The sequence below is a fragment of the Hydractinia symbiolongicarpus genome, chromosome 1, assembly GCF_029227915.1.
Source record: "Hydractinia symbiolongicarpus strain clone_291-10 chromosome 1, HSymV2.1, whole genome shotgun sequence".
NCBI classification, from domain to species: domain Eukaryota; kingdom Metazoa; phylum Cnidaria; class Hydrozoa; order Anthoathecata; family Hydractiniidae; genus Hydractinia; species Hydractinia symbiolongicarpus.
Window position 1 is genome coordinate 3,594,700 of NC_079875.1, and position 12,558 is coordinate 3,607,257.

General features: G+C 31.2%; 1 protein-coding gene across 1 annotated transcript; it reads left to right on the top strand.

Moving 5' to 3' along the window:
- The first annotated feature begins 1,021 nt into the window (after positions 1-1,021).
- On the top strand, positions 1,022-11,747 carry LOC130630712 (RNA polymerase II elongation factor ELL-like). The gene is made up of 14 exons (XM_057444302.1): positions 1,022-1,305; positions 3,639-3,686; positions 5,129-5,388; positions 5,735-5,769; positions 6,005-6,230; positions 6,431-6,501; positions 6,973-7,022; positions 7,453-7,512; positions 7,712-7,761; positions 8,134-8,212; positions 8,600-8,835; positions 9,326-9,497; positions 9,699-9,743; positions 10,083-11,747. Exons 1-14 carry the CDS (start codon positions 1,171-1,173, stop codon positions 10,185-10,187), a joined length of 1,572 nt encoding a protein of 523 aa, XP_057300285.1. The 5' UTR covers positions 1,022-1,170; the 3' UTR covers positions 10,188-11,747.
- The last annotated feature ends 811 nt before the right edge of the window (positions 11,748-12,558 follow it).

Consider the following 12,558-nt stretch of genomic DNA (forward strand, 5'->3'; position numbering starts at 1 on the left):
AATGAATTTCCCTCAGAAGTTTGAGATTTCCTTTTCGTTATAATTTCACAAAAGTTTAGGCACAAAACATTTCTGAGAACATAAAAAAATATATGTAAGTTTACATAAATTCTTTTTTGTGGGAGATCCATTAGGAAGGGAAGACCTAAATTACAATTAACTGCCAACAGCGCAAAAATTTTCTTTCAAAAGGCCCTATAATTACAGCTTTATTTACAAAGTTAAATCGATGGCTCGGTTTTTATAGCAAGTTGAAAAAACCTCTTAAAATGTGATTTATTCTAAATTAGCACTGGGCACTTAATTAGTCTTCCATCTGCTTATTACTCAAGAATCACCTAATTTTATCAGAAGCTATTTTATTTCATGATCCTGCTAGAATGTGTGCACATGTACAATTTTTTAAACATTGGCAAGCCGTATATTATCAAAGTTAAAAGGGTTTAAAGGCTCTTATTTAGAATTAAAAAAAGGAAGTAAACTGTTATGAATTAAGAAGGCACTGATCGTGAAAAAAAGTGATATTTTTTTGTGAAATATTTTAAAGTTACAATGATTTACGTTTTAATGTAATATTATTCTAAATAATATACTAAATTTTCATGCCATGAGACTAATTCTTTCTTCAGAAAATGAGAAATATTCATAGTGCCCATGGTCAAAGCCTTCTTAAATTGTATTAAACCATAGTCATATACTTTGAACCTTCTTGGTTTTTACACACACACACACATGGGATGGCGTCAGTAAAAAGGGGGTTCCACTGCAGTTCCGGCTGCCATTTTGTTTTTTTAAAACCAAAACAGATTTACTTAAAATAGAAAAAATGATAAAAGGACAAAAATCATGCAGCACTTCAGAGGTTATAATGGTTTCCAGATATCTCGTAGCTTTTAACTTGTGGCATGATATTACCCTCTTGACGTCATTACTCACTCCTCGCGGGACCGACTATGTCTCGTCCCCATGCCTTTAGATAGGATCGCTTCCAAAAATTCTCTGCTCTCCGGCCCAGATGATATTCAAAGACCGGAATTGTCAAAAACCAGAAACGAAGTACAGGAGGGTAAATGTTAACGACTTGTTATGAAATGAAAACAACAAAGAAATTCGTTGAAACGCAAGTTTTATATACTTGTGTGTTTTAAAATATAATGTCTGAAGTCGAACATGGCTCAGACTTTACTTGAAAATCATTCATACAAATTGTTAACTACAGAAGAAATCTTTGATAACAGACATGTTTACTTCGTAAAATTGACAGATTCGTGTTTGAAGGCTATTGAGGAACACGTTACGTCCAAGGTATGAAAACTTGTTTTTACAACTTTTGTTTTCTTGCTTTTCTCTATTTGTAGTCTTGTTCTATTACTGTCAACTATGTACAGTTTTAACTAATTAGCTATTTTTTCAACTTTGCTAGCTGTTGTGCCTTACTACTACATAGTTGCGAGTCTATTCTATTACATCTATCTCTAATCTAAAAACTAAAATTTCATGGCTTTAAAAGGAGAACATGACATTGCCATAAAGCATGGAAACCACAGAGCTATGGAGATGTTAAAATTATTTTCAAAGGCGAAATTTCGCATCTAATGTCCTGAGTGATTTTACATTTTCCTCTAAATACCAATAGTATAAACTATTTAAAAGAGAACACAGATTTAAAAAGCCAGTGTATAATATTCTTAATTTTGTAAGTTTTTTCAGTATATGGGAAAATATATTACTTTACTTATGGCTCTAGATGATGGTTAAAGATGTCTTAAAGTGGCTTAGGTACTATTGAAATCTTTTCCCCTCATGCCTTACATAAAATGGGCTATAAGTTCCATATTTTGTAGTTAATATTATTAGATTCTTTAATAATTGGGAAAATTAGGGATAAATTTCAATTGGGGAATACCCCGTAACTGCTACTGAGAATGCTGAATTGCACCCTGAATAGATGCGAAGGTTAAAAAAATCCACCTGCGCAAACACATGAATTTCCTCTTTCTTAATTTGAGAAAAAAGAAACCAAGAGAAAAAACTAAATTTGTGTTGTTGGCATGTAGTAGATTTGTTTTTATTATATAGCAAGTTTTAAAAAATTTTAAACCATGTTTTCTGCATGATCAACGAACATATGTTTAAATTTGAGATTGAGGGAAAGACTGTATAGATTATATAAAAACACTTATATATCTTGATTTGTAACAGGATGCTAAACTATTTGTTTTTTTTTCTCAAACCAGCTGTAATTTTGTGTCAACAATGTTGGATAAGTGATACATACAAATAAATATTTCACTTATATATGTCTAGACATAATTTCTCAGGTGGAAAATATAAAAACATGTATTTTTCGATTATATATATATTTATTCTAATTAATCTTCTGGGAAATTTGTCTGAAAAACACAAGTTATTAACTATATATAAATAAGATTTATTTATTTCTCGCAAAGTTTAAAAAAAAATTAACTGAATTATTTTCTTCAATATATATAATATTATACATAGCATGCTATCAAAGTTGTTTTGAATGATTATTATGTATGTATGCTGATTTTATGAACTTAAACAGATTTGGATGAAATAGAGTTTCCTTGTTTCTTTTGTGAATACTCCTTTCAAAACATCCTGTCAAATAAGTCTCCACCTTCCAACCTGCACCCATGTGTTGAGTGAGGTATTCGTTTTACAAACAAAAAAGCACACATTGTAACACTGATGGTCAACTAATGTTGGATTGTTTTATTCTTGTTAAATTTAAAAATTGTTTCTGTTAAAAAATTCAAATGTCATCAAAATATTTTTTCAATGCTTTTTATTATTATTGTTTTTTTCAAACAATAGAGCACATGAATTTATTGGGAGCATACACTTTAATAAAAGGTCCTTAGATTTAAATATTAACGATGTGATTAATAAAAAGTAAAAGCATCTGCAATAACATAACCTTGAAATAAAAATGAGTTTCTTGGAAAATCCTAATGTATCATCACATAAATATTTATAACTAGCCTATACTCCGAAATTAAAAATATGTTTTTAGTGTAGATTTTTTTTAATGTTTGTGCCTTAGTTTACATGCAAAAACATGTTTACATGTTCTTGCATGTAAACATAAAACATAGAATGAGTTGGTTGTTATCTAAGGGACTTTTTAGGTGTATTTTGATGTTATAGCAGTAATCCATTAAATTTTTCCCTTTTTTTAAAAAAAAGGTTGTTAAACATCCATCAGTTTAGTCAATGTTTTGAAAAAAAATACCTTTCCCTGTTGTTAAAAAGGTAGAATGAGTGTTTTTAGTAACATTTTACCCTATTATGCCTTGAGGGCACGAAGTATCCACAGCCTGTTTGACAAAGCATAACTTTTCTTGGACTCGTGACTGAGTGCTGAAACATTGTGACTTTCTCTAACTTTTGTTGGGGCTTGTGATTAAAAATATGTTTTGGAAGTGAATAGTGGTGACATTAATGTGCAAGTGTTTTAGAATGTTGCATTTGTGTATTTGTTACAATAATAAAGATTACCATATAGGTTCAAGATTCCTTAGGAAAAGGCTGTTTATTAATTTCTTTTTTTGGTTGGCTAACACCTTGATGCAAAATTTAGCTCTAAAAACTAGATGTATACCTTTTTTTAGAGAGTTTCACATGCCAAAGCTGCAGTAAAATTTGAAGGAGCCAATGGTGTAAGTATTTTTTTTTTCTTGTTTCTACAGAGAGTTGTTACTTAATAAATCAAAAACGTTTTTTCATGTGACCATAAAAAAATTCTTTAGGTCTGCATTATTTTAACATAGTAAATAGTGAGTTTACCTGTGCATATTTTGGATAAAAGTTTGCTACTTCATTTGTAGAAAAATGTGCATTCTTTAGCAACCTGGTTTTGACAAACAAACAAACAGAACACACATTTTGTCTTTTTAAGATTAAAAATAAAGGTCTATTGTTTAGAACAAGATTTAATTTTTTTTTAAAGTGTGTACTGGAATTATGTTAGATATCCATTACATTTGATATTTTATATTTTAATTTCAAAATTCCATGAAATACAAATGAAATAGTAATAGGTTTAACCTTAGAAATTGAATTTTTTAATCTATCGTACCACTTCCAGATTAAACCAATTACATAGTGTTTGATGTAAGTAATTAATCTTTAAGGAGTTTAACAATTATGGTAATTAGCTGTACATGTAGTGTGCACAATATTAATAATGGGTAAAGATGCTGAATGTGATAAATAATCAATCCCTATTCCAGTCATGACTGCTGCTACTGTTTTAGCTAACCTACTACTACTTATCAATAACATTTGTGTCATGTGCTGATATTAGTTGATTGTATCTCATGTCATTTCAACATGTGAGGCTTAAATGATTTTTTTAATTGGTTATAATTAAAAAATAATTTTAGCATTCAATAGAAACTAAATTTTAAATCCTCTTATCAATTTTTATGTGGATATTTTCCAACTGCACTCCTGCTTCTTAAATCATTATATATTCACAAAGGAGTTGGCTTCTTTGACTTTTGAAAGCACATATTCTGTTGGTTTTCCTGATCACTGGGTTTTGTAATATGCAAGAGTCTCTAAAAAGCAGCACCTTGGTTGGTGTTGTAGGAAAAACAATTCCAGCAAATATTTTTTATGAATTTTTTGGCAATCATATTACAATCAACACTAAATTTTGAGATTATTGGAAGGTTAGTAGGGGAAAGATAAACACCATTTTTTTATTCACAAGGCCTATCAATAAGAGGAAACTATTGCTCTTGCTCACCCAAAGACTAAGCCAATTCTGAGAAATGAAAAACTAGCTGAGCCATTAATTGCTCCCCCAATTCCAAAAAACTTTTGTCAGGCTGAGCAATATCAATTCACATGAAAATCAATCTTTCTGGTTATTTATAAATAAATATAAATAACCAAAATACATAAAAGGCCAAGATATAAAATAGATAAAAAAGATATACCTTTATAAAATTATTCTATTTATTCAGATTGTTCGCCCAGTGTAAGTTATTGTAACCTGGAGCAAGAGATTTATTTCTCTGGTGTTATTTTCTTATTGATAGGCTTGATACTAATCTGCTTTGACTTAACAACTTGTTTTGTTTTTTGCCTATAGGTATTATCTATACCAAGCAAACCTGGTTCAACAAGACAAAATGATACAAAAAACTTTAACTTCACAGTGTCTAATTTTCCAGTCGAAAGTAACCCATTACAAGGTATATTAGAATGTATAAAGCATGCTGATGTAAGAACAGACAGACTAGTTTCATATGGACCATTGCAGTGTAAGATTTCCATTGCTGCTACCGATGATGTATACGAGAACACAAGAAATCGTATGGCACAAGTTGATCATGAGCGCAAGGAGATTAGGTAAAATACACACTTTAATAAAACAATTGTAGCTCATTATAAGATAAGATCTATTGTTTTGGTGCTTTTTATGTATTTTTTACTTCAAAATTCTGGTTTTAATTCTAAGAACCAGGCTGTCACATAGCCTAAAAATATGGAGAAATACCAATTTTTTAAAAAAGACATTTAAAGCCTTTAATAGTCAGGGGAAAATGGTTAAAAGTATCCGTCAGGAAAAAATAACACATTTAATAAATATTGGAATAGCGCAGTATTGGCTAGGGAAAAATCATAAAATTATTTGATTTTTTCGGAATTTTTTTCCACAACAATCCTGTATATACAATTCTGTTTATATTTTTAGGACAAAAGAAATTGAGATTGGATCTAGAAAAAAAGGTAAATTAGCTTGAATCCCGAGTTATTCCCATTTTATTCCCAGCTTTTTGTATATTATATTATTTATTGCAAATCTTTATTCTCAAATATTTCATGATAATTTTTCTTACAAGGCTTTTCTACACTAGGTTAATTATTGTAGAATTACTGAGATCTAAATAATTATAGATTTTTTGGGATCTGGTATTTTGCTTCTTTTTGTTTCATTAAGTCCAAGCATGTCCTGTATCTTTAGGTAGCAAAACAAAACAAGTCATCAGACCTGTTGATGTTCGCCCCGCAGCAGATAAAAAGCCTGCAAGCCTAAAAAAGAAAGTTATTAACCATGCACCAAACTCTCCTAAACGATCTGCATTCACATCTACTGCTTCATCGTCTTCAATTAATAATCAACATTCATCACCCATTGGTTCATCTAATAGAAGTTCTCCAGTCACAGTTGGAAAGAGTTTTTCTTGCCGGTAATTTTCTTTTTATTTATTTTCATGTTTATCTTTATTATGATTGTGGGATATTTTTGGAATACAATTATATTTAGAGGCATTTGTATTACTTTTCATTTGTACCACTTTTTATAGATTTTGACTAAATAGACAAATTGAGATGAATTATTAATTAAGTTCTTAAATAACTGTAAGTGTATTTTGCACCATTTTTTTAGGGAACGTGTTGTGCATATATTAGCTATTGGTCCGCATGAAAAGTCTAAACTGTTGAGGCGACTAACAAGAGGTTGGTTGATTGCACGGCTATGTCACTGCTGCAAGTGATAAAAAGCTACATATCATTTTTTTTTCAGAAGATATATAACATTCAGGAATTATAAAATACTCTTTTCCAGTTATGAATGGCAAACCAGATTTTTTTGTGATTTTTATTTATAAATGGTAGCAAACACACATAAAATATTTATATATTCTTTGCAAACAGAAACTTTTAGAAATGGGACAATTCATGGAATTTCCAGATTTTTAAAACATCAATAAACTATTTTGGCCACAATTTTTATTCATTCATTAAACATAAACTACAACTCATTTCTTATTTTTTCACTTGCTTCTTCAAGGATGTTAGGAAAACGAACACTGCTACAGTCATTATCAGTCTTAATAAATCTGTGTCCCCACTGCCTTACTATTTTAATTGAATATGTTTACTTTTTTACATAATTCGGATTCATTAAATTTTTGTTTTTCTATATAGAGGCTTTCAGTCAAAAGGATCGAAATAATTTAGCAATGGTGTTACAGCAGGTTGGTTTTTTCTTTTTTGCATACTAGCTATCAGCCTATGGCCTTAACTCACTCACAATGCAGCTACCATTTTTAACTCACTCACAATGCAGCTACCATTTTAGCTCACGAACAGGCGAGCATTTTAACTATATAGTTGTTAGCCGGTGAACAATTAAAAAATAATGCCACATTTGCTATTTCAGACAAATATATTTTGTGCATTGTTAACACAAAATTGGCCCTTGTGATTTTGATGGTAGATATAGATGTTAGATATATAGGCAATAAGCTGTTTCAAGAATAACCAAGTTTGTTTTTAAATGCCTGTACGTTTATTTTGTGCTGTTAAAACATTTTTAAAAACATTCAATTTTAAATTATTTGTCCTGATGCCTTTTTTAAAAACTTGGCAGATTTTTATGATTATATACATGTACATTATATACAGGTTTCTTCGGTGCATGATAATCAACACAAATTGCATTCGCATTTATATTCAGAAGTCCAGGTCAGTATATCATCATTTTTAACAAAATTAAATTGAAAAGACGATTCCAGGACAACTATGAAAAGCCTAATACAATCAATCTAATACCATCTTAATGTAGTTTGATTTTTAAAGCAGTTGCATTAACTTTGATTTGCATCTCTGATGTGAAAATTTGTACCAAATGATTTGATAAAAGCAGGTTAATCTTTTTTTATAGGTGAATACTTGGCCGTTCTATAGCGACAGTGAAAGATTGGATGTTAAACGGTAAATGCAATACATTACTTTTCATTGGTCCGGGTTAATATGAAATTTATTTTAAAATTTATTCCAAATTACCATAAAAAATTTTTTTAATATGGCATTATAAACACTGTCCTGAAACAATTTTGTTCTGTGAAATTCTGGAATTTTGACAAATATTTGAATATGTCCTGGAATGATCCTGGAATTTAATCATATTGAGCTAAATTTTCACATTGCAATATGTAATTTTTTTACAAACCTTCCAGCAAGAATTTTCCTTAGAAGTAGATAAATTTGTCCTGAAAAAATAAGAAAAAATGCCATGGGAAGTCCTAAAATTCCTTGACCAGGATTTGGATTATTTTTCTATGGTCCATGAATATGTGTTTTTAGGAATATAACTGCACATGCTAAACAAGAAAACACGTCTCCACAAGTGGTATCGTCCACGTCCAAATCACCAGAAGAAAAGGCAAGTGAAATCTGTTGGAGTCAATGTTTGCTTAGGTCCAGCATTTGTAATCTCAAACGTTGTACAAACTAAATCACAGAAGTTAGGCGCTTATAATTTTTGCTTTTTTGTTAAGTAAAGAATTAGAATAAGTCAATTATCCATTAGACTCCATTTCTATCAGTTTATAGCACTGGTTGTTGTGTAACTAAGGATCAGGGAGGTGCTACTTTGTTTTATAAGCTCGTTACCTGCTTCTCTGTTTTTTTTTTGTTTTAAAAATCAGTCAGCTATCACCTTTGGCTCACAGGCAGACATCGAGCATTATCATGCATTTTATATGCTTATTCAAATCTTTTCTTACATTGATGTAAAGAGCTAATATCTGTTTCTGTATTTACCGTTTAGCCTGCTATAAAAAGACCTGTACAAAACGAAGTCACCAGTTCCAATAAACGTGCTCGCTTAGAAATTCGAAAAGCAGACGAACCTTCCTCAACTTCTTCGCTTAATTCAAATAAAAAAACAAAGAAGGAGGAGAGTGTGCCTACACAATCGAAGTCATTAGAAAACAAAAATTCGAATTTTGGCGAAGATTCTCCACCCACTGTAGCGTCAACGTCTGACACGCCTGAATATATGATGTATGCTTGTTTTGTTTTTTTTGTTAGGTGGAACTGCAAATATGTTTTGTTAACCGTGGGTTTGTCTCTTTCATTTTGCTCGATTTTTAAACAAAAGACCTGCCTTTCTAATTGTTAACGGAAATAGAATTCTTAGCTTCTCAGTGTACAGAAAGTTTATTCCGCTTTATAAGAAATGCTTACCAGCCTACAAAAAAATGTACCGGCCTACAAAAAATTGTACCGGCCTACAAAAAATTGTACCGGCCTACAAAAAGTTGTACCGGCCTACAAACAGATGTACTGGCCTACAAAAAGATGTACCAGCCTACAAAAAGATATGTCAGCTACAAGGATATCCTTTCAGTCTACAAAAAAATTAACCGGTTTATAGGAATTACCTTCCGGTTGAATGCTGTCCCTCCACTCTTGTTTGCCAACTTCCAAATGCTAAGAGAATACAATACGAATTTGAAAGTTGTTGCAACTTTTTTGTTTTGTTTCTTTTAAGCACGTACAAGCCGATCACAAGTTACGAACAACGTTGTAGATACAAACGAGACTTTCAATCGGAGTATTCGGAATATATCGAACTAAAGAAAAACGTGGACGCTGTTGCCACGAAATTTATGGAACTCGACCGATCTTGGCGAAGGTTAAAAAAGGGCTCGCCTGAGTATCAGGTGAGTGTTTGTTTTAGTTTAACCGACCAACTATGTTTAGTAATATGGTGGTTTGTGGTCGTACATGTAGAGAAGTACGAGAGGAAATTTAGTTGATTGAATTTAATTTATTTTAGTTTAAATTTGGGCTGTTGTTGTGTTCTAATTCCCTGAGAAACAAATACTTTATTTGATTTGTTTTATTATTTGTGTACGTTTTAGAAAATCCAAGACGAAATTATCGAAGCCTACCAGCAACAACAAAAGGTAAATATTTTTTCCTTGTTACTTTAAAATTTGAAATGCATACTATTTTTTCGGATAAGCTGTAACCAAAGCGGTGCCTGTTTTTATTTCCAGGAAAGCGGAGTTAAATAATTTTTTTTTTGCTCTGTAGTGCTACCAGCCCCCTTATTATTAAGTTCATTTTCAAAATGGCGACAAGCCCGTCTCGGATTCTCTGTAATGTATTTTTATCCAGGTCATACTTGCTTGACCAAATTAAACATGTCAATTTTGTAATTAAAATGTTTTGGGGAAAATTAAAACTTTCTTTTTCAACCGAAACTCTTTTGTTCTTATTTTTTAATGTTTCCTTTTTTGTAGGACGAGAAATACCACGAAATGAAACGACGTTGTGAAGAACTTCATCAGAAATTAAGTCACATTAAAAAGTTAGTCGTGGAATATGACAGTGCTTTGCATACGTGACATCGAGGCTAAAGCTCATTTCATACATGACATCGAGGCTGGATTTTTGTTGTTGTGTTATCAACCAACATGGCTTCCCCCCAAAAAAGATAGCCGCCACACACACACGCTAAAAGATCTTGAAGGATTAAATTTCTTTGATTTTTCTGAGAAGAAAAAATAATACAGAAAATTAAGTTATTTGAATAGCTGCCTTTGAAACAAAAATAGCATGAATCTTTTTACAAAAAAAAAATTGCTACACCCTAGCAGGCTTGTATTCGTCCTCCAATGTGTTAAAAATAATATCAATCTTTCGATAAAATTGCGGCTTTATTGTTACGCAAGAAACGCGTAACCTCAATCAAACATTTGTCGTAACGACATGGCGGCTTTTAACTGCAAGAACAAAGATTTTTAAAAAGAGATTTCGGTAAGAGAATGCCACTTTATTAACAAGAGTTTTGTTATAGCGGTGAATTTTTAGTTAAAATCTTTAGCGGGAAATTTGTTTATTTGTAGTTGTTATTTTTATTATTATTGTTGTTATTATTTTCTATAATTCGTCTCTGCATCAGAGAGAGAAAAATAAAACAAATAAGAGACCGCGCTGAGTTGGATTATTATGCTAAGTTGGGCTATTTGTTATCTTTTTTTAAATGTCTTATCATAAAAAAAATTAAGAGTAAAAAACAACAAGGAAAACAACGCTCGTAAGAAATACACTTCTTCCTTATTTTTTGAACCTTTTAATTATTTTAAAATAACAACCATGCTGGAGATTTTCTTTATAAGTGGTGGTATGAGTCTCCTCTCCATAGATGTTTTTAGTTGATCAGTTATATAGATCGTGTTTTGAATTATTCTCGTTTCCCTTTGTTTGCGTATTTTTTTGTGTGTTTTCTTAGCACATAAACAGAAATGAAATAATTAAACATATGCGTTTTGTGTTCTTCAACTATTTTTTTTTTGCAGTAAAACAGTTACAGACAAAAGAGCCCAGGTACGCTTTTGTGTGTTCTTTACAATTTTATCAGCTTCTATTTGCTACGCATTTGAAACAACCGGTGGCAATTTTTTCGTCTGCCGTAATATTTATCTATACAATTTATGTATTTTCAAAAGAGTTAGAGTCTTAAATAGTTGTTCTTTAACATTTAAGCTCATTTTTTTTTTGCTCAATACATGTTAATTGCGATTTCGTTTTTAAATCGTTTTTTTTTTGCTCGACATTACAGGGCTGGAGACGCCAGTGTTGGAAACAGGACATTCAAATCTTGTGAAAATTGCCGATTTTTTGTAGTTTAAAGCAACTTAATTAAGGTTTTAACACCAAATTTTTTTTCAGCACCCAACCACGATGAGCGTCATTTTGTAACTCCTACTACTGTCGCAAATTTCGAGTTTTTATTTTTATTTTTTGTTATTTTTTATTTGCTTTAGTTTATATTTTGTTTGTATGCGTTTATCTTTCAACGAAACAAATCGTTAAAAATTGTAACGACTCTACGTAACCGCTACGTAACTTTATGTCCGTACGAATTTTTACATCGGTTAAAATATATTCTCGTATCGACTTAGGTTGGGTGACAACAGTAATTGCCCACAAAGTTCTGGGAATGACCATGTACAGACCTTGGAAAAAAATTGTTCTATAGATTTACAAACTACTGAACCAATTTTTTGCATTTATATTTTTTATAAAGTCGGGGAAAAGATTCGTCTGTATATATTCTTAGTGCCCTCGTAACAAGCTTGTCTTTCTAGAGTTTTTTACCTTCTGTGCCAACTTTTGCGATGAGGCCTGTGTATTAAGTTGGTATATCTTTGGATAGTACATGTATCTTCAGATTTGGTTACGAATAAATAAACAAATACACAGTAATATTTTGTGTTCCGTAAGTTTCAGGAGTGATAGCTAACTTGGTTGGCGAGATAATCAGCCAATCAGAGATTTTTAAATAAATCGACGTTAACCGTAAATATATATACTCGCAAAATCGAATAAGTTAACCCTTAGACTTCCAAGTACACCAATTAACCTCTCAACGAGGCTGAGATACCGACATATTAACCATACGTCGCGATCACTCTCAACTTTGAGATACCAAACAGATTCCTATCTGACAGTACTTAAGTCCATCAAGGTTGAAGTAACAGGTAACTCGAAATTGGGTTTGAAGACGAAAGACGTATTCGAAAAACAATGAATATGTAGAGTTCTTACAGAAATGCAAATGGTTGATAAAAAATCGACATTAGGAGTCTTAATAATTCCTATAAGTATTTCTTAAATATTTGTTGAAAGAATCGACTAATTCTTTGATTACGAAGTTGAAAACCTCCGAAAACCTCCGAAAAAAAGATTTTGTTACAGCAATGTCCACTAACT

Bases quoted from the DNA above. Each gene is read 5' to 3' on its own strand.
- LOC130630712 (XM_057444302.1), top strand. From the start codon at position 1,171: ATGGCTCAGACTTTACTTGAAAATCATTCATACAAATTGTTAACTACA. The intron at 5,770-6,004 runs GTAAATTAGCTT...CTGTATCTTTAG, and splicing joins GATTGGATCTAGAAAAAAAG to GTAGCAAAACAAAACAAGTC. The intron at 9,744-10,082 runs GTAAATATTTTT...CCTTTTTTGTAG, and splicing joins CCTACCAGCAACAACAAAAG to GACGAGAAATACCACGAAAT.